This window comes from Panulirus ornatus, chromosome 38, assembly GCF_036320965.1.
Source record: "Panulirus ornatus isolate Po-2019 chromosome 38, ASM3632096v1, whole genome shotgun sequence".
Lineage (NCBI taxonomy): Eukaryota > Metazoa > Arthropoda > Malacostraca > Decapoda > Palinuridae > Panulirus > Panulirus ornatus.
Genome location: NC_092261.1, coordinates 4,143,699 through 4,165,773, shown reverse-complemented (window position 1 = coordinate 4,165,773; position 22,075 = coordinate 4,143,699). Strand labels below are relative to the sequence as shown.

General features: G+C 43.9%; 2 protein-coding genes and 1 pseudogene across 2 annotated transcripts in view; all 3 read right to left on the bottom strand.

The window, feature by feature from the left end:
• The window catches only part of LOC139760942 (uncharacterized), a 48,304-nt gene extending 42,694 nt beyond the window's left edge, over positions 1–5,610 (bottom strand). Inside the window, exons 1-2 of the mRNA XM_071684729.1 lie at positions 5,201–5,610; positions 4,920–5,044 (exon numbers count right to left, since the gene is read on the bottom strand). Coding sequence (XP_071540830.1) covers positions 4,920–5,044; positions 5,201–5,357 — 282 coding nt within the window. The 5' untranslated portion in view covers positions 5,358–5,610. The remainder of the gene's footprint in view (positions 1–4,919; positions 5,045–5,200) is intronic.
• A 1,164-nt stretch (positions 5,611–6,774) lies between these two features.
• LOC139760821 (probable glutamate receptor) lies at positions 6,775–14,698 on the bottom strand (annotated as a pseudogene).
• A 4,168-nt stretch (positions 14,699–18,866) lies between these two features.
• On the bottom strand, positions 18,867–21,227 carry LOC139760822 (glutamate receptor 1-like). Its single transcript, XM_071684471.1, has 6 exons — positions 20,896–21,227; positions 20,527–20,747; positions 20,208–20,388; positions 19,771–19,870; positions 19,347–19,476; positions 18,867–19,140 (listed from the first exon to the last, which is right to left on the bottom strand). Exons 1-6 carry the CDS (start codon positions 21,203–21,205, stop codon positions 19,057–19,059), a joined length of 1,026 nt encoding a protein of 341 aa, XP_071540572.1. The 5' UTR covers positions 21,206–21,227; the 3' UTR covers positions 18,867–19,056.
• Positions 21,228–22,075: the final 848 nt, after the last annotated feature.

Sequence of the window (22,075 nt, the reverse complement as noted above, 5' to 3'; positions counted from 1 at the left end):
GGACCCCATCCACTCCACCCGACCATTGTCTCTGGCGTCCATCACTTCACGAAATGTACCGTTTTTCGCGGACTGCAAAATATCTACTGAGTTGTACATACACACAGACATTCAACTAAATGTTGCTGCGTCAAAAATAGTCTCAGGTGTATGATATACCTATAATTGTTGGAAAAATGAAGGGTATTAAAATCTGTTGATCAAGTAACGCGAGTAACTACAGTATTGATGATCAGCGGGAAGCAATGAGGATGAATAATATCACAACACCGCCTCACCTCGATCGTAGTGGGCTGCAACTAATCGTTCTCCTCAAATATCATATCATAAAGCTACAGTCTTATGAGGTATACGTTTATCCACCTTTTACTGAAAGACACATGCCAGAAACATCACTTATTGGATTCAGATTAATGTGGGTTTACAATCCTTAAGACGATATTGAGAGAGACAGAACAATGCGACAGAAATGTGCAGAGAGAAAAGTTTCTATAACTGAATCAACAGAACCAGTTGTGTTATTATGCAATGGTAAACAATCTGAAATATGATAGTCTTACTATCATGATCTAGATAACGGATTCTCCTTACCCGAAAATAATCCATGTAGAAATTACCAGCTGCTAATATCATGATGGCAGAGGGGTCGTCCAGCACGTCTCTGAGGGACTGGTAGGGCTGCGGGATGTACCTGACGGCCAACATGGACATGAGGGTACCAGAGTAGCTCTTGGTCAACACCAGCGTCATCACCATCCACGACCCCAACACCAGACGCTCCCACTCCCACTCGCTAGGCTCCGGCTCGTAGTCTTGTTGATGGCCAACACCAGCTCAGTCATAGCTAACATTACAGATAATATATTCTCCCCACTTTCATCCATTTTCACTATATTTCTGTATTTGCAAAAACCTATTTCCTTAATTACCTTGTTGTAATAATATGCGAAGATACAAGAAAATATTGTTCATCTTCCAGGTGTCCCTCTGTGGAGCCTTACGAGGGAAGCAGAACAACAGCAGCAACACCATCCCCGGCACCACCAGCAGCGCCGCCAGGATGGCCGTCCACACCAGAGGTCCCAGAGGCAGCAGGAAGCCCCACGGGTCCACCTCAGGCCGCCCTAAACCTCCGACAATCTTGACTGTGTCGTCCACGAATAGCGTCATATAGTCCACCATCTCAGCACGAACAGCAGTGAGAGAAAAAGGACCAACCCCCATGTCCACCTCCTGCATCAACGCCAGTAGCTTATTAGACCAGATCAGGCTGCTGGCGTCTGTGGCAATAAGCCTGAAGCAGTTGCCTCATACATGATAATAAATATCACTCACAAAAGCAAGATATAAAGCTTGTAAGTTCTTTGATCTAAGGAGGAAAATGCATTAAAAGCTGTTTTTCTAACAGACTATTCCTTCCTTCTACATTCACATTATTAACTGTGTAACTTAACCTTCTGCCACATTGTGGGAACTTTAAGGTGTCAGGTGAACACCAGCACACCTTACGTCCAGTGGTGTCACTCCAGGATAATCTCTGGGCGAATCACGTGATTTTAGATTACTGTCGTGCCCGCCTCTCAATGCAGTCCTATTTACATTCACGCGATGACGAAAGTCTGTGTCCTCACACATCTATCACTGACATTACCAAGAGTTGTAGATACTGATTTGACTATCAGCAGCATGAACTGCTCTCAGGTGCGTACTCTCCAGGTTTGTGGCAAGTGCTAAGATTAAGCAGAGAACTTCTGGTATTACAGAGAATCTATTATTGTAGGGTTCTGCGAATGATACGGTTCTGTTAGCAGAATCTAGTGTAGGATTCTGCAATCTGCTGTTTGCAGACGACATGGCTCTGGTAAATCAGACCCCAGAATGAAACTTCCAGAAGGAGGTGACGGTGACAGTGTGACAAAGTGTTTAAAAAGACGCAAATTGATAGTTAATAAGAATAAAACTAAGATAATGAGGAGCAGCAGCAAGGATATGTAAAGTGCTTCGCGTCCCAGTGTGATGATGGCTTAGCCTTATTTGGCTACCCGACTGAACAGTTGTTGTCAACACCGTACGAGTCGTTCCGAAACCAATTGTTGCCTTCCCATTACTATACTGTTCTAATTCCATAAGCCGTACTTACTCCATTATCCTATTATCCTCACGATCAATCTTTCTATTACTTGAATGGGAATCCAGTTAATATGACTATCAAACTTACTCCTCCAGTCTGCGGTACAGTTCGGTCTTCCTGGACACAAACTATGATATCCTCGTTGGTCTTTTAAAAGGGTATAATGACCAGGACGAGTCATCACGAGTGATGATACACTTACGATACTACTCGCTATACACTCACCTTCCTGCCCACCATCCCCACCATGCCAGACCAGGACCCATCAGCCTCCCTAGTTCCCCACTTCCTGTCCGGCGGGCGTATGAGTGTGTACCTGTTGAGACAGATGTTAACACCAGCATACCTTACATACGTTAGACTCTGGTGATTTTGGCGTTAATATTATTTCTGAAATGTCATTTAGTTCAGGATTTGTTATTTCTGGTTTTTATATCTATGTATTATTTGAACGCCAAAGTAAATGCAAACAAGCAGTTACGTCAAACTACTGTTTACGGAGATTTCCTGATGACTATTGGCTTGTTCATATAGTTTTATTTCGTTTTATTCATACAGTTATTCTCATTAAGTGTACGAATGATAGATAATGAGAAGAATGGATTCCGGTAACCCCAGTGAACTTCACTACATCACACATGTTATTTGTACACACCAACCTGCACTTGACACCAACAACTTACGTAAAATTCAAACTATCTGCAAGCGAATCTAACAGTTGAATCACGGGTCCCTCGTATTTTATTGGCTGATCAGGTGTCCATGCTGGGTCTCTCTCCAGATAGGGTGAATACCCCTCGGCAGCTGCCACGAGCGATGGCCTATAGGCGAACCTGCCAAATGAATTTAACTTTAACTGTAAATCCCTCATTTTATGTGAAAATACAGAGATAGCTTTTCAGCTGGTATCACAGGTGGAGGATAATGGCCAGCGGTAGACGGAGGCAAGTATAGAGCGTATAGTGGGCACAACCCACTATACGACTGAAACATGAGGGGCCCGAGTAATCCTAGAGACCTTAGAAGACTACCTCCCACTTCACGTACTTGGAGAACTTCTCAGGGAAGAGCGGGAGGTGGGTGGCCAGTGTGAGGCCACGTATAGTCGACCAGGACGCTATCTGCACCACCTGGGCTGCCGGGGGCCTGTAGGGCGGATGGATGTATATATCACACCTGAAAGAAAAGGAAATTAAGCTGTAACAGTTAGTCAATGACCAAGTACCTATTGACTATTTACAACCAACACCCATGATCGTCAATCCTGTACAGATTTTCTAGTGATGTATACACTGACCAGGTTTGGTGAAACACATGTCTATGTGATTTTTTTTTCCTTTTCATAAGAGTATTTGTTGCAGCAGCCTACCACAGGTAGTGGCCGACGACCGTGTTACTACTAATGGTGGACACTGCAGTAATGTCAACCATGAGGGGTCATGGTGGATGAGCATTACCTGTGGGGAGCTGTGGATGTATCTATGATGGTTTACCTAGGAAAGGCAGTGGAGGTGTCCGTGATAATCAGCATGGAGTTCGTCACGGAGAAGGAAGTGTAGAGGTGTCGCAGGTCCTGAAGAGGCCGGCGGGTGACGGCCAGGAGTTTGTTGGGCCACGTCAGGAGGCGGCCCTTGAGGGACCACTCGGCCGAGGCGGCCAGGAAGGCTGGGTCGTCGCTCACCACCACCAACGTCACGCACCCCGACGCCTGCTGCAGCTGTAGACGTTCATATGTTGCTATTAGTGTGGACTTCCCTCACTAGTGGTGTAGCCTGTCACTGTGGATGGGAGGATATCACATCTACTGTTCATGTGAGAGTGACCTAATCCAACACATAGCCCTGCTGCGCCATCAGACCTGTACATCTGGGGAAAATCTCATTCCATGGTGGTTCAATACTTCTAACACTAGAGTTTCCAACCTTTTACATGCGAAGTAACTCACTAAGGGTCGCTGGTACGGTCACGTACCACTGGTTTTACGATCACATTTTTTAATGGAACGAATGAGGGAATGGGATCATTATCATTTGATCAATATTTACTCGTTTATTCATATGAGTTGCAAGAGTCTTATGAAAAGATTTATGCTGATATTTTTGAAGTCTGATTCTTTATGGTAATTATATTTAGAAACGCCAGGTGTACCATTACCATCCCTAACCATGTTAAGAGTAAAGGTACCCAACACCTTTAGTATAGGACGGTATTAAGTTGAGAATGGCTTTAAAAGATTCTAATACGATGACGCTCCAGCGAGACAATGGAAATACGTGAGTATTGCGATTATATCACAATTTGTTGCAGACAATAAAATGAAAACATATAACTTACTGGTAATATTGTAAGTGCATCTTTGGTGTATATACTTTTAGATTTTGACACTACGAAATTTAGATTAAATGCTTCTACATATACTTAACTTAGTTTCTTAATGTGAATCATGAAAATTTCGGATACTTTTTTTTTCTTAGATTTCAAAAGAAATTCTTTAGTGATCCTGTAACATTATTGCTCCGAATTGCCGTACAACCTTGTTATCACTTTGCACAGTTACCTACCCGCAGAGCCCCGCCCACCATCCAGGAGAGCTGCGCCTGCGTCATGTTGGGGCTTGAGTTCTTGGCTGCCACCTCGAACACCGCCAGTTCCAGTGGGATTCGAACCCAACCCAGCATCTGCCGTGATGTGATCACAAGATATGAAACAAGTCTTGTGGATAACGATGTATGACAATAACCAAACAACACAGGTGTTGTGAGAGTGGTGAGGTAGTGTGTTGACGTACCGTGAAGACAGTGGTGGCCGAGGTGGTGCCGTCTGTGAGGAGGATGACGGAGCAGTGGGGCGGCCGCTCTCCGGCCAGCACCGCCTCCACCGCCCCACCTGCCACTTCCAACGTCTCTTTACCACCTGATAAGAAAGATAAGAAAATTACAGAATCATGTGATTAGGATTTATAGCTCATTATGTAACTGACAGATATCAAATACAATTACATAGAAGAAAGAGAGAGAGTAGAGATAACCACAGCCATGTAATGCGGCGTGACCACACATGTGGACTTACCATAAGGGCGTCGAGGTAGCTGGGCGATAGACGGGAGGACAGCCACACTCAGGATGGACAACAGAGACGCCACACTCACCATCGTCACTGCCCCTCCACACCTCTGACGTAAGTATCTGTCATCATGTGGAGGTGAAACATAAAGGAATGTAAACATATTTCACTTGATATTTAGGATATGTCTCTGCGTAAGATTAGGAGGATCAAGTGCTACAGAAAGTTCAGAAATTTTGAGATTGTAATTGTGACGTGGGTCTTATAAATGGATTTTCCAAGACCGATTGGAGCTCTTGACTACACCCGTGTCTCAGGAGGAACATAGATGAGCCTTCTTACCTCTTCCTCTTGCATGTTCATCACCAGCTTTAGTCTTTCTCCATAACAAGGCGACACGAAAATAACTTTCAACCTCGAGCGAGCTGGTGCCCTAGAAAGTTAAGTATTGCAAGATACACTAACACGACAATCGTTGTAGTCAGAGAATCAGTATGAACGTCGTCTGTTGTATTCTTGTATCTAAGATCTCAGCTTCGTATTTATGTGTAAATCGTGTTTTCTTCGTAGGTGTTGTCATTTAATGGCAACTCAAACCTAATCTGTTGATATATATCACAACTTCAAGAAATTACAAGCAGGAAATCTTCCCTTTGAGACTGTATAGATAACCATTATCTAACCTTTGATCGAGGGTACAACATAATTGGTCACATCTGTAAAGTATTTCACTATCTGGTCGTTTTTCTGTGTACCTCCAGTTTTTGTAATAAGTGAGAACTGTCCATAAAGGCAGGCTGAAAATGCCTCTATAACCAAATCATCTTCACAGAGCAAAATGGATATACGTTCCAGACTCTGGAATCTGTTTTATGGGACTTCTGCAGCGCTCAGGAAGTCGATCACGTCCGCTGAGTGGGGCCATAGCTCAAAGAGTGTGGTGGATGATTTGTAGTTTGTTTACCATTCAGGATCATGTACGTGGGGGAGGGGGAGCACAATGGATTCACGCCTGTCAGGAGTTCAGGTGATGTTGAATGTCTGTGAGGACGCAGACATTTATTTTTTTTTTTTTCTAGTGAAGCAGTATTCTGATTGAGCGATGTAGTTTGTATGCTTGTTGTTCCTTAAGTAGTGTCAGGGTGCTGTGGTGTGACTATAAAGTCATCTGTGAACAGGAGGACTTTCTAACCACGGGAGAGGAAGGGAGGTTATTCAGAAAGAGAGAGGAGAAGGTTGGATTAAAAACTGCTTCCTGGCAGACTCCACTGTAGAGCTTGAGGATCTGGAGGTGAACCCTTTATGGATGATAACATTAGGTTGGCTAGCTAGTTTTTTCTCACTATGTGGAGGGAAGTTTCAGGTATTATTTGTTTTAGGATGACTCTCTCTCTCTCTCTCTCTCTCTCTCTCTCTCTCTCTCTCTCTCTCTCTCTCTCTCTCTCTCTCCCATACACACACACACACACACACACACACACACACACACACACATACATATATATATATACATCATCTTCGTATTTTCTCATAATCCAAATTTTCAAGGATTCTATAGCTAATGAAAGATATTTTTGCATTGCAGTCAAGTGTATTGTGTTTGTAAACTTCTTCAAACATTTTCCACAGAATCTACGGACGTTAAGTTATAAGTACAGCCTCCATTTTATAAAGCAAAGCCTACTTTGCTAATAAAACTCCATTTCGCAAAATGTTGACTGAAATCTATAAGTTATCCTCTTACAACAACCTGTAAACAATTTTCAAGTAGTTTTTTCTTTATTAACAAGTCTAAGAACCAGAAATATATATCTCTACAGATAATTTTCACTTACATGACTATTCCCTAAGTAATAATTTGTCATATTGTTCTTCTGTTGTATATATTCAACACCTGATCCCAGGTTACCCGGTCTATATCCACTGTACGAACTGTGGGACGGCCTTAGTGCTGTGGCGTCAGCCCTAAACACCATCGTACTCCGGGAGGCGCTGGGAACGAATCTCTGGCTTCACTCATCGACACAATTCGTTTTGAGCCTCAGCTTAACCTCAGTAGATCCCACACTGAATCGACGGCTGTGAATCTTCTTGTGTAGAACCGCAGGTAAACGCGCACTGGTTTTCCTCTGGCGTCTGGAAGCCGTGAGGAAATGGATCTGACTGACAGTAAACCTGGAAAGCGTGAGAATAATCCACCGAAGTAGCTGGAAGCGAAGGGGAGTTTCGCTGAAGGTTTAGCGGATCAGATACTCCAGGATACGTGCTGAAGAAAGAGATGCAACGTCTCGAACAAACGTTGCCCTCTCTCCGCCACCGTCTGATCCACCTGTAGACGGTGGACACGCTGGTCCCAGACTTGTGTGCAATCTCGCGGGGAGACTCGCCATCTGTCCACATTAACACTATGTTTGCACGGTCGTTCAACCCTGTTGTCTTCATTATACGACGACGTGGTACCATGATATCCCTGTGTGAAGTGAGATAAACATTTCATCCGTCAATGAGTTATCGACAAGGCTCCGCTGTCTCGTCTTCAAAGGCACCAACTCTTGCTCTGCCTGAGTAGTGGCAATAATACATTATGGAAACGATTTCTTTTTTATTGAAGTCATCATTCCATAAAGGGTCGTGCCGACCACCTCATTTTGGAACCAAATATCCTCACAAAGAATATTAAAAACTTATGATAAAAAGCAGTTTATGGGGCTTAGTGTGTCACTTCACAGGTCGGAGTGACGGCAGATTGTAAGGAAACATATCTTATAGATGTTGATGCAGGCAACACGGTGGGTCATTGAGTGTTTTATATCATACCGGTCAATAACATTCCAATCATTACACCTTCAGATAACGATATACATGAAATTCCACTACACACTGATAGTTCTGATACACACTGTCTCCCATTTACGATAACAAAAAAAATGATTTTGGCATTGTATCAGTTCTATATCATATGGAATGACGGACTTCAGATAGGACAGAGATGAAAAGCTGAAGGATTCATTCAGATGTTCACGGCTGTGAAATCCATCTCTTAAAAGAAGATGATGTTTGACGGAAGGAAAGCAACGCTTATTACGTACCTTTTCATCTGTATAACCAAAATGATGGAGAAAAACTGTACACACTGTACTTACAGTAGTAGTACAGGAGGTGAGGTTGTTGACGGTGTCAGCTGCACCACGACAATGTGTCTTGCACCAGCGCCTCACATCCTTTTTGTTGTGTTCGTTAGACACACCTCCTGCAGGAGTCAGGCTGCGCCTCATTGGTCCAGCGTGTGAGCCTTGATCTGGGACTGGTTAACGTTAATGACGCCTCCATCCTTGATTAGCTGATGAGACAGACATTTAGCTACAGTTGCTGCTGCCGTAATTGGTACGTCCCCAGATAAGCGACTGGAAGTTCAAGCGTGACGAATACTCTAAATCTTCACATGATATTCGCCTAATATTTTTTTTTTATCTTTTCGTTTTAGAGTAAATTTCTCTTACGGTAGCATTTCTATAGACCACGTCATGTATCTAGTGTAAGGAAGGTCCCTGTTTCTCTATATATACGATGAAATAAAATAGATTTAATGATATCTTTAATATGATATAAAAACAAATATCAATAAGAACAAAGGTATGAAGTTCTACGTCTGTATAAGACGAGCAGTGAGAAGCTCGAGACAGAGCAGCAGGAGAGCGACAGCGAGGCCGCCAGCGAGCACCACGAACATTCCCTGAAATGAACGAGGTCGTCTCCGTCAGGCAGGTGTTAACACAGCGGTACAGTGACTCTTTTGTTTGTCAGGATATAACATGAACAAATGACATCGAAGGATGTTAGTGTCTAAGGTGATATTAAATATCTACCAAGAGAAACATTTAGGGAAGGCATTAGTTATCACTATTGCGACATGTTGTCAGGGTTAGTAATGTTACGTGGCTGTGTTGTTCACCCAGAGGTTGGAGAGAGCGAGGGAGGTCTTGATGGTGATCCTGGAGGGAGGACGGAGACATCTGGTGGCATTAACCTTGAAACTCCTCATCCAATAATCAAATATTCCGAATTGCTTCACAAACTTGATGCTGTGGGAGCCATAATACCCGAATTATTCCACAACATCGTTTTGTTCTATCTAAAGTGACACTGGACATGTATATTTTCGCGACATGAATACAACCGGGAGTTCAGATGTAGCTATGATGGCATATGGTAAATCAACAATGATTTGTTCCAGTATTTCCCATCTTACTGTATAGACCTGAGTTTTGAGAAATTAAGACTGAACATTCAAATCTACGTTTGACTAAGATTCTGAAAAATAAAGTTAAAGCTATATGAAAATAACTGTAAGGAGAATAGTTTCCTTTCTTAAGCTATATGAAAATAACTGTAGTGAGAATAGTTTCCTTTTTCTTTACTCTCATTAAATTAAGTAACTAACTCACCTTTTACTTAAGGCTGGGACGAGTGGGTGGCCCTTTGGACCGATCATACTCATGGAGTTTGGCAAGAAATGTTCCCTGGACGTGTAAAAATCACACCGACCTGTGGGGATCAGATGGATAGATTACTGGATGCTGTGTCTATACATAGATATGTATATTGATACAATATCATACAGACAAATGGAGGTATAAATCACCACATGAATCACAAACCACCGCGCGTAGGACCAATCACCACATGGAGGACAAACCACCACATGCAGGGCCAACCACCACATGCAGGGCTAACCACCACATGCAGGGCCAACCACCACATGCAGGGCCAACCACCACATGCAGGGCCGACCACCACATGGTGGGCCGACCACCACATGCAGGGCCAACCACCACATGCAGGGCCAACCACCACATGCAGGGCCAACCACCACATGGTGGGCCGACCACCACATGCAGGGCCGACCACCACATGAAGGGCCAACCACCACAGGCAGAGCCAACTACACCACCTGTGTCTGAGAAGACATCAGCCCTCAGGGACTGGCTTGCTTTCTCCTCGACGAAGAGGACGTGGCGGCCGCCTACCACCAGCGTCTCCATCGCCTTCCTGTGTTCCGTTGACTTTATCCACATCAGGCGACCATCCTTACCGGCGTCCATTACCTCTCGGAATGTACCATTCTTGGCAGACTGTAGATATTGAAGTGAATTTGTGACATATATCCTATCATCAACTATTGTTCTAATACAACGTTCTAGCTATTTAGGCAAATGTCAGAAATATGTGTATTTGTTATCCATGTTCACAACAGTGAAAATGACCTCAGTCTTTACACACTGATATTGTTCTATTGTTGCAGTATTCATTTATGACAGATGGAAATAATGATAATTATGATGATCATGTCTTGTTTTCCTTTATTACTTTTCTCGTCTTACCATAAGATACTGCATGTAAACATTGCCAGCCTCCCAGATCATGATGGCGGAGGGGTCGTCCAGCACATCCCTGAGATGCTGGTAGGGCTGCGGGATGTACCTCACTGCCAACATGGACATGAGGTGCCCGTCGTAACTCCGGACGAACACAAGGGTCATCACCATCCACGACCCCAGCACCAGCCTCTCCCACCACTGCTGGCCTTGCTCCGGTCTGTGTCCTTGTTAACACACAATTACACCCTCATTATAACTCATCTATCAAACTATCTATCAATACAAAGTCTGTTTTCAGTTGCATTAGGTTGATCAACTACATACATCATCCTCTGAGATCACTCATAAAGATCCCATCCTCATACCCAGTGTGGACGCATTAATCATGGACTTCCACAAGTATAAATGTGCTTCTTAGAATCTCATTTTACACACTGAAGTCATGAGTCAACTTACACAATAACATTACATAAAAAATGATGACATCTTTAGCTGATATTCTGCCGGAAACAAAGTGGGTATTGTGCCTTATTGTTGCAACAGGATTTCAAATAGAGACTCACCTATATTTTCCTTTTACCATATTTGTATGTATGAAGTTGACCAACACCCCTTCCCAACATACATACACATGTATGTATGTATATCCAAATATACATACCTTGTTTTAATAAGATGCAAAAATATGTGAAGATATTGTCCCTCTTCCAGGAGTCTCTCTGTGGAGCCTTACGAGGGAAGCAGAACAACAGCAGCAACACCATCCCAGGCACCACCAGCAGCGCCGCCAGGATGGCCGTCCACACCAGGGGTCTCAGAGGCAGCAGGAAGCCCCACGGGTCCACCTCAGGCCGCCCCAGACCACCTATCATCTCGAGTCTGTCGTCCACGAATAGCTCCATGTAGTCCACCATCTCAGCACGAACACCACTCAGTGAAAATGCAGCAAGACCTATGTCTACCTCCTGCAGACACCACGAAACTGCAGTAGTAACCAGGTTATGTGTACACTGATCATTGCAATCCTAAGACAAGGAACCCCTAATTGAGGTTCTCTGCCATTCTGATACTCATTTGTTTTTGTTTCTCAAAGACTCAACCTTACCGGCAATAATGTGCAGAAGGTCTTTCCATGATAGTGTAAGGTCAGAATACTCATAGATAGACTCAAGACAGACAGCTGAGTCATTACGAATCTGTGGTTGTACCACAAACAAATATGTTTTTACGGTAGGGCAACGGTTGTGACTAAAGGACAAGGGACGTTTCGTGAAGTCTTGTGAACAGTTGAGACGAAGCTCTGGGAATGGAAGTGAATCTTAGAGGTATATCAAAAGCTAACACTCACCTTCCTGCCCACCATCCCTACCATGCCGGTCCAGGTCCCATCAGCCTCTTTAGTTCCCCACTTGCCGTCTGGCGGCCGTACGTATGTATACCTACGAAGACAGATGTTAATCACAAACACGTCTTATGAATCCAAGACATACTTTGTGTTATTATTGCTTTTGAAGGTGACTGTAGTAATACACATTCTCATAACATACATATAACCTTACGGACATCGAAATGCATCTGCAAGTGCGTCTGTATAACCACAAAATGAATATGAATAACAGTAATGCGCCATGCAGTACAGCACAGATTTCAGACGTCGATCTGACCCTGCAACTTACGTGAAATTGAAGTTATTTGCAAGCAATACAAACAGCTGCACCACGGGTCCCACGTAGTTTAATGGCTGGCCAGAGGTCCAAGCTGGGTCTCTCTCCACATAGGACGGGTACTCCTCGGTCACCGCCACAAATCTTGGCCCGTAGTCGAACCTGGCCAAGTAAAAGTCAGTGATTGGCTAAACAATGATAGATTATGACGATGTCGTCTGTTACTGTTTCAAGAATTTTTGTACAAACATTCTACAGGTCACGTTTGTAATTCATGTAATATGTATTTCAAGAGGCAATCACCCAGTGCTTCTGCGCTACTTAACTTTATTTCCCAGTATTACTAGAAGTCATACTTATCAATATACATTTCAGGGAAGACATCCTTCCTTTTTCGCATACCTGGAGAACTTCTCAGGGAAGAGCGGGAGGTGGGTGGCCAGTGTGAGGCCACGTATGGTCGACCAGGACGCAACTTGCACCACCTGGGCTTCCGGGGGTCTGTAAGGCAGGTGGATGTATATATCACACCTGAAAGCAGAGAGAAATGACTGTAACAGAAAATGACTTTGCTTTTGAGACTCGAGAGGAGCGACCCTTGCGGGATTTAACAACGACTTGTGAACTTCATGTTTAGGTTATCCAAGTGAACAGACGTTTGAATGGCAATAGTTGAGTGATTGCTGAAGTTAACAGCTCATTCTAACGTAGGTCTGTCCTGTGGATATGAGTAGTTATTCTACATTGGTGATGATGCATGCAGAATTTGTATGGTAGACGGTTGGAAGGTGATTTTGTTGTATGAAATATACTACATCAGGAGGGCAGTAAATATTCCTTGATATAAGTGGGGGATTATTTCTCTCTTTTCCTGGCTCAAAGGATGATGTATTTTTGTGTTCAACGGAAGGCCGTGAGGGCTACGGATAATGATGAGTTGTGTTCTTACAGGCAGAGGTCACACTTTACAGGAGACACGCAACCTGGTATAGTCTGCCAAGCATCTGGATGGTCCCTTATCCTCCCGGATGAACACATCCCAAGCCTCAACCATGAGAAACATTGTGGCTGATTACTATATAAAGAAGGATATAACACATTTCTTACGATGCATGTTATAGAGACTAACTTGTAGAAGGCTGAAGATGTGTCCATGACGATCAACATGGCGTTCATCATGGAGAAGGAGGTGTAGAGGTGTCGTAGATCCTGATGGGGCAGGCGGGTGACGGCCAGGAGTTTGTTGGACCACGTCAGGAGGCGAACCTTGAGGGACCACTCGGCCGAGGCGGCCAGGAAGGCCGGGTCGTCGCTCACCACCACCAACGTCACGCACCCCGACATCTGCCGCAGCTGTTGACGTACACAAACTGGGGTAAGTGTGGTTTGCCTTTTCCTATGACATCTAATGTCATCATTGCTAGAATGATACTCACTGCGACTGATGACGTTCTCATCCTATCTTAGTGTTATGACAGCGAGCTACCTATCAGTCTCATTACTACCGAGTAACTTACTCGCTGAGCCTCGTCAACCATCCAGGAGAGCTGCTTCTCCGTCATGTTGGGGTTCTTGTCCTCTCCTGTCACCTCGAACACCGCCAGCCCCAATGGGATCCGCAGCCTATCCAGCTCCTGATGTGACATAATTACAGGATGTGAGCAAGAATGAGGACACTGTGGGTGAGAGGACACTGTGGGTTGTTGGTACATTATAATAAGCCACAAAACACGTGTTGTGTGAGGGTGTCCGGCTGAGACAGTGTTGACGTACCGTGAAGACAGTGGTGGCCGAGGTGGTGCCGTCTGTGAGGAGGATGACAGAGCAGTGGGGCGGCCGCTCTCTGGCCAGCACCGCCTCCACCGCCCCGCCCGCTGCTCCCAGCGTCTCCCCAATCGCTGACAAGAAGATCATGGGAAATTAGGAAAACCTTATCGTGAAATACAATTATAAGAACTCAACACTAAATTCTGGAGGAGCTGATGGTGATGTTTAAGGTTCACCATTTCGAGGATGGACCCAAGGCCCTTATCTTTAGACGTCCTTGTAACCTACCTTAACAGTGCTGAGGTGTATGAAAAAAAAAGGCCATGGCAAAAGACATTTTCATGCATCATACATTCCCGTGCTAACGCTCATTTATACATACTCATATATGTAACGTGCATGACTTATGCACAACATAGTAAGTCTGAGAAGCAGAAATATATCATCCAATTCGAACAACACGTGTGGACTTGTCATTAGCGTGAGGCAACGCTGTGGCAGTTGGGTGTCGTAGCGTTAGCACAACTGTAGATTTATCCTATGATAGAGGCAGCTTCCTGACAGCTAGCGAGAGAGCCACACAAGAGCAGCGTGACGATCGTTGCAGACTTACCATAGGGACGAGGCAGCTGGGCAAGAGATGGGACTACGTCCACAGTCAGGATCAACAACAGAGCCGCCACACTCGCCATCATCATCACTGCCACTCATCCACACTGATGGTCTAGACGTAAATGATGAAAATAGAGAAATATAGATAAAGAATACTAATTGCTTCTCTGATTTTAATTGATCATTTAAGTGCTAAAGAAAATAAAGTTTAGAAGTCCTGGAACCAGAGTTGGGACATAGTGATCAGAGTTTCCAGGATCGAAGGAAGGTGATAACTTATGTTCTTTAGAAACATATGCAGATAATACAATGTCACTCTTCTTTACACTGACATATCGTTGGCTGAGGAGAAGGTTTTGAAAGGCACTGACCTGCGATCAATATATCCTGCCAGGATTATGTGGAGTGAGACTCAGTGATATGTCCGTTCCTGATGAGTGTCTTCTGAGAACAATAAAAGATGATATGATAGTGTTAATCCTTTTTGGACAGCTTCAGGATAAGTTCTGCAAGTTGAGGAGCCTAACAACGTAACCCCGATATTCACAAAAAAAAAAGATCTAATCTCGTTGCCAGGAATTATATTGTCAAATCTAACTTAATCTTGTGGTTGACAGACTTAGGAACATCATCCTTCCAAACATGATTGTAGATCATTCAGATGGTCACTAATTGATATCAGCAGCATAGTTTTTGATTTGATCCCTCATGTCTGGCAGATATGATGGATTTCTTTTATAACACCAGTTCCTTCTTCCCCAGTGGCCTGTCTGCTTCCCCAGTACCCGGTCCTGACCTCGACCCCTGCAATACTCTCAGCTGCTGTAGCCGGTCACACGATACCATCTCAGTTATTGGTCACGCCTCCTGTGTATACGTGGGCGGCTTCAAGGCTTTTTCTTCACTCGTTTGTTCAGCATTTTACGTATCGTTTCAGCTCTATGCCACCTTGGTAAGTGTCCATACCTGTCTCTGTGGACAGCGAGAACTTTAGATGCCTTACGATGATGTTTATCTATTTTATATTGACTCATTCCTCTGAGCAGACTTCGCCCTGTTGCACCGTGGTAAATGGCCGTACATTCACTATAATATACCGTGCTCCACGCTGCTTCGTTGAAAATATACTGTGAACAAAAAGTAGTAGATACGTCAAGGCAGCGTAGTATACGTCAGCGTAGTGTAGTATATTCCTTGTAGAGGTTGTCCAGCCATTCTGTGACCAGGACTTCATTTCTCAGAGGATAGATTCGTATTCAGATATAGTGTCCCTCTCCTTATGATTTGAATTGAATTATTGTAACTGGTTTTTCATTTATTTTTGTCTAAGTTTTGCTTTGAGAGTTTAGGGTTTGAGATCAAAAGTAAACAATATTTTTGCATTTGGAATGAAGCCAAATGTAAGGCCCAGAAAGTGGCCAAAAAAAGGCCAGAAAACTGTTTACATTCATGTGAGATAATTGCAGTAGCATGTATTTTGTAGCTGTTCTTATCAGTCTTATGAAAGACTTTCATTTTTATCAGAAATAATCTAAGTTTTGAGAAAATGCTCTCATATTAAAGAATAATAAAACCGAAAAAAAATATATTTCCAGAAGAAGTTTTTTTTTGAAACGTTTGGGAAATGAGGAAATAATTTGCAGTTAATGCAAATGACTGCAATAATCAGTCCTTGATAATTATATCACGTTCTGTCGTCTCAAAGGATTCTACAAATAATGAAAGGCAGGACTGTAGTACAATCACGTCTATTAAAGTTTTAGATGACTGTAGTAACTTCATACATTTATTTTTCACTGAAAGTTTCATTTATAAGTTGAACTACCAACCCACAATACGAGTTCCTGTATAGTATAAGATTTCATCTCAAATAATGCTCACAGGATATGTCTATCAGTCTATAAGAAATTAACGACAGTGATTGTGTATCTCCTCTCCAAAAACAGAAGTGAAAGACCTTGAAAGTTGTATTTAAACATAAGATACGCATTTACAGCATTCTTGTGTTGAGCCATCACATTTCCCAACCACTGTGCTTGTTCACCACTGGTTCCCAGATCACCTGAGCTTTGTTCACCATACGACCGGTGGGTGGTGGTTTAGGTATGGTAGTGTCATCTCCTAATGCCAGCTTGCTCCAGGATGCACGGGGGACGAGTTCTTGGCTTCGCTGTTGGACAGACTTCGTTCTAAGCCTGAGGTGAAGGCAGTATAACCCTTGCTCCATCGAACACTGTGGTTTAACTTACGTAGGTCTACATACTCAGACAAAGCAGGAGCACAGCGAATTTCATTTGTCTTCGGGAAGTCATAGAGCGATCCATTTCGTCTACGGCATTCCTTGGAGACGTGTGCAGCATCAGGCAAGGTGGCTGGAAGCAGAGAGGTATTTGAAGGAAGGTACAGAAGGCCCGGTACTGGGATTATCCCAGATAAACCATCGAAGTTTCTTACGGAAACATCTCTCTCCCTCCGATATTGTCTTATCCACCTGTAGACAGTAGACACACTGATTTCCATCCTCTGCGCAATGCTACGAGGAGGCACGCCTTTTACCCACATCAACACGACCTTACCACGATCACCCCCACTTGCCGACTTGAACAAGGGACGTCCACGCGCCATAATGGTCCTGTGTGGAATGAAACAATAGAACTGTTCATTTCTGTAGATATCGCGACTAACAGACGTCATCATGAACTTGTCATTTTGATGTGCTATGGTGTAAGTCTCACTACTACGGCAGCTGAAACTAATCCGTCCTTGTCTGAAGTAGTTTGACCAGGGAAAAATATTTTGTATGAGCCTAATACACTAGATAGGACGTTGATCTCCTTCTCCTTTGGTGGAAAAGTGTTACTCTGGCTTCATCCGTTTGTAGTGACAGTTTCTGTCTTAGCAGCCTCTTTATAGTGAGGTATTGAGTAAATCTCATGCCAGCTATACAGCCGGAGCCACGTTTCATCACAGGCAGTTTCAACCTAAAGGTCTGGCCTGTAGAGTTGTTTTGATATGACACTTATTAGGTTTAATGTTGAGTCTCACTAACTCCTCTCCTTCACTTCCAGCATATACTGCAAACTCGCTTCAGGGGCGAGGACACTTGCATTTACCTCTTTCTCCACGTCGTAGACAACCATAACAAACAGTCAAGGACGTATTGCACATCCGGATGCAAACTTGCTTTCACTGGGAGCCACTCACCCACCTAGCTACCCCCAAAATCTCACGACATTTAGTCAATTTCCTTTTATATATTTGTTAGACATTTCTGTCAACCCTCTCGTAAGCTATAGTTAACCCAGGACCTCTTTTTATGAGGACTGGCAGCTACAAGACGACGCTACTTACAGGAGCAGGGTAATGATGGACTCCTTTGGTGTGAGAGGTTCTTTGACGAGACTATACTTCCAACGATACAGCCTTGCTTGAGGAGGTGACTTTTTACTCACTGTGTAACTTCGAGCAGACAGAGTTCGGTGTGTGTGTGTGTGTGTGTGTGTGTGTGTGTGTGTGTGTGTGTGTGTGTGTGTATCAAAGTGAGAACAAACCTGATAGACTTATTGATAAAAAAAAATGTGGGGAGGTTGACAGGGTCTTACAGTAGCAGTACAGGAGGTGAGGTTGTTGACGGTGTCAGCTGCACCACGACAATGTGTCTTGCACCAGCGCCTCACATCCTTTTTGTTGTGTTCGTTAGACACACCTCCTGCAGGAGTCAGGCCTGCGCATCATTGGTCCAAAGTGCGAATCTTGATCTAGGGTTGGTGAACAGTGGAGGCTGCTATGGTCATGATTGGCTGATGCCTTACAGCATCAGTTCCAGCTGCTGTGATTGGTGTGTCCTGCCGTGTGTGAACGGAGTCACTGATCGTTGCGTCATCGTCAGCTGACTGATGGCTGATGATTTGGAATGACCCTCTCTTTCCCCTTTGCTCTTCAGCATGAAAAATTGTTGTTTCGATCAGAGAATTTAGCTTACCATAATACATTACAATTGGGTGTGTGTAAAAGGGACCCAATAGATTAGAAAAAAAAATGGTTGATATTCCTTCAGTAACAGATGCCAAACAGAAATGACCGATCATAGATAGATAAATAGATAGATAGATAGATAGGTCTTGGGAGATCGGCGTTACCGGACTCCGCTTGCATTGGGTTACGCTGCGGCTGAAAAAAAAAATCACCTTCGACGTAGATGTATTTTTGTCAATAGACAAAATGGATACAATATTGTAGAAGAACCTCGCACTGCACAGGAATCCATTCTTTCCATGCTACTGAGTGTAGCGTAGCTTTGAAGCTGTAGGAGCCCCATAAAAAGGGGGTCTGGTGTTTACATGAGTAAAAAGAATAACTGGGAAAGTTCAGTTTTATTTCCAGAAGCCGATCTTATGTGGGAATCAGTGACCCACGGTGGTACGAGGCCAGTAGTAATGGTCTATATCAGATGAGCAGCGAGAAGCTCGAGACAGAGCAGCAGGAGAGCGACAGCGTGGCCGCCAGCGAGCACCACGAACATTCCCTGAAATGAACGAAGGTCGTCTCCGTCAGGCAGGTGTTAACACTTTCATATGTCAGAACAAAACTTCAATCTTAATATTCCACATCTTTATGAACTGTTAGGAAAAGATCTGCTATAAATGTCAAAAGATAAAGATGTCTTTCTTTTGTGGGTTTGTGTGAAGTTGTGTGTTTGTGTGAAGGTTTACCTAGACGAGGGATATTCACCCAGACGTTGGAAATAGCCAGCGAAGACTTGATGGTGATCCTGGTAGGAGGACGGAGACATACCGATGAATTACTCTTAAAACCCTCCAGCCAGTAGTCAAATATCCCGAACTGCTTCACGTACTTGATGCTGGGGAAGACAAAACACCCGAGTGATTCTTGTAGAAGATGTTTCTATTCTATTCATTGTGGACTTCAGTCTTATCCTTTCCAGAGCTCCCTCCCCGAACGGGAGAAGAGATGGTGCCCCACGAGTGTACAACTCCCTCCTCATACAGTGCAAATAGGTAATTACACACACACACGCAGAGACACTCATATCTTCATATACACATCTGTGAAAACATGCATGACACACATACACACAGGCAAATATTACCCTTTTTTTTATCATCAGAGACAAAGCATTTTCAGTCTAGGTTACCTTTTACTGAAGGCTGGGACGAGCGGGTGGCCCTTCTGACCAATCATACTCATGGAATTAGACAAGAAATGTTCCCTGGACGTGTAAAAGTCACACCGACCTGTGGCGATTGGAAATATAGCTTAGTGATTCTTGCAGCGGCTAACATATCGACCTCTGTCCTTAAAGATTGGTGTGAGTGAGGCAAAGTTTGTACCACATTTTCTTTAGCATTTCATTTTACATCTAACTTACACGATGTGTTATACAGTACTTAGTATACACTACAAACATGCGTTATGTACCAATGTTATTCATCACTAAGAGCAAAGTAAACTGATGATATGATTCATTGAGAAAGGTATGTTGATCACCTTCCCCTCCCTAACATTGGCTTAACGTGAAATTGTATAATTCTAAAAGATCTCTAGTTTAGCGCTAGGAGAAAAATGATTCACCTGTGGCTGAGAACACGTCGGCCATGATGGACCTGCTTTCATTCTCCTCAATGAAGAGGACATGACGTCCATGCACCACCAGCGTCTCCAACTTCCTCCGGTACTCAAGCGGCTCCACCCACATCACTCGACCATATTCCTCACTCTTCATGACCTCATGAAACGCACCGCGTTTTGCAGCCTACAGAATATACCCCGTGGCTATCTCTAGAGATACCGTAAGTTATTTCTTAATTTCTTACCAATACTGTTATTGACAATGGATGGAAAACCAATGAAGCTGTATCATTCATGGCGTCTTCGTCATTATTCATCTTACCTTAAGAAATTGCATGTAAAAAGTGCCACCAGGCCACATCATGGTGGCGGAGGGGTCGTCCAGCACGTCTCTGAGGGACTGGTAGGGCTGCGGGATGTACCTGACGGCCAACATAGACATGAGGGTACCAGAGTAGCTCTTGGTCAACACCAGCGTCATCACCATCCACGACCCCAACACCAGACGCTCCCACTCCCACTCGCCAGGCTCCGTCTCGTAGTCTTGTTGATGACCAACACCAGTTCAGTTATAGCTAACATTACAGATAACATATTCTGCAGGTGTGTCTTTGAGCCACTGGAAACAATAGTGTCCTTTCATCCATTTCATGATGTTGCTATATTTACATAAATGTGTTCATATATTTACCTTGTTGTAACAATATACGGACATACAAGAAGATATTGTCCCTCTTCCAGGTGTCTCTCTGTGGAGCCTTACGAGGGAAGCAGAACAACAGCAGCAACACCATCCCCGGCACCACCAGCAGCGCCGCCAGGATGGCCGTCCACACCAGAGGTCCCAGAGGCAGCAGGAAGCCCCAAGGGTCCACCTCAGGCCGCCCCAGACCTCCTATGATCTTCAGTGCGTCGCCTACGAATAGCCTCATGTAGTCCACCATCTCAGCACGAACAACACTGAGCGAGAAAGGCCCGACACCAAAGTCGACCTCCTGCATCCACTCACATGAAACGAGTCACTTGAATAGTGTACTGAGACTTTTTTGGCTGACTGTATATGTGACATTATCAAGTTTCTCAGAATCACATGAATGAAAGTTAAAAACTATAATTCCAATGAAAGTCTCATGTCTTAAGAATCTCATACCACAATGGATCATACTCTATTAGATCTACCTTCTCCTGAATTTGTGTCGTCTACATGACGAGATACCTTTCCTGCTGCAGTAGGAGGATCATCTTGTCTCAGACTCACGCTAGTACTTCTAATCTATCATTAGTGTCACCATGGCAAATATGATCGAATCAGGTGGTGTCTATAATGCTCATGATTTTTCTTAAAGTAACCTTCAATTAAACGGGATTTTGCAACATTATATCTAAACCACAGTCGGCATTTCTAAAGGTGAAAGTGTTTCCTCAATCCTGATGGTGGTCAAAAGAGGCTTTATTCTAGATTCATGAGTTATTGTCATGGTGTCTTTTGGCAACTCTCTAGTCCCTTGCGAAGTCACTATCTTAGAATAAACGAAATTTGTCCATCGTGATGCACCGTCGTTGACAGATATGCTTTTATTGGTCAGAAAATTGAGAACACTTCTTTTGAGAGCTCGGCCTAAATTGCTCTAGCCTTATGCTGATCAGGACCATTGAGCATAAGTGGCATACATAACACTACACTCACCTTCCTGCCCACCATCCCCACCATGCCAGTCCAGGTTCCATCAGCCTCCTTAGTTCCCCACTTCCCGTCTGGCGGCGGCACGTACGTATACCTGGGGAGACAAGGTGGCACCAGCACGTATGACATGTGTAAAACTTTTGGTAGTTTACGTTGGCACTTTACCCTGAAGTTAGCTCTAGAAACA

Bases quoted from the DNA above. Each gene is read 5' to 3' on its own strand.
- LOC139760822 (XM_071684471.1), bottom strand. From the start codon at position 21,205: ATGCAGGAGGTCGACTTTGGTGTCGGGCCTTTCTCGCTCAGTGTTGTT. The intron at 20,748-20,895 runs GTAAATATATGA...GTCATCAACAAG, and splicing joins CCGTATATTGTTACAACAAG to ACTACGAGACGGAGCCTGGC. The intron at 20,389-20,526 runs GTAAGATGAATA...TATATTCTGTAG, and splicing joins TTTACATGCAATTTCTTAAG to GCTGCAAAACGCGGTGCGTT.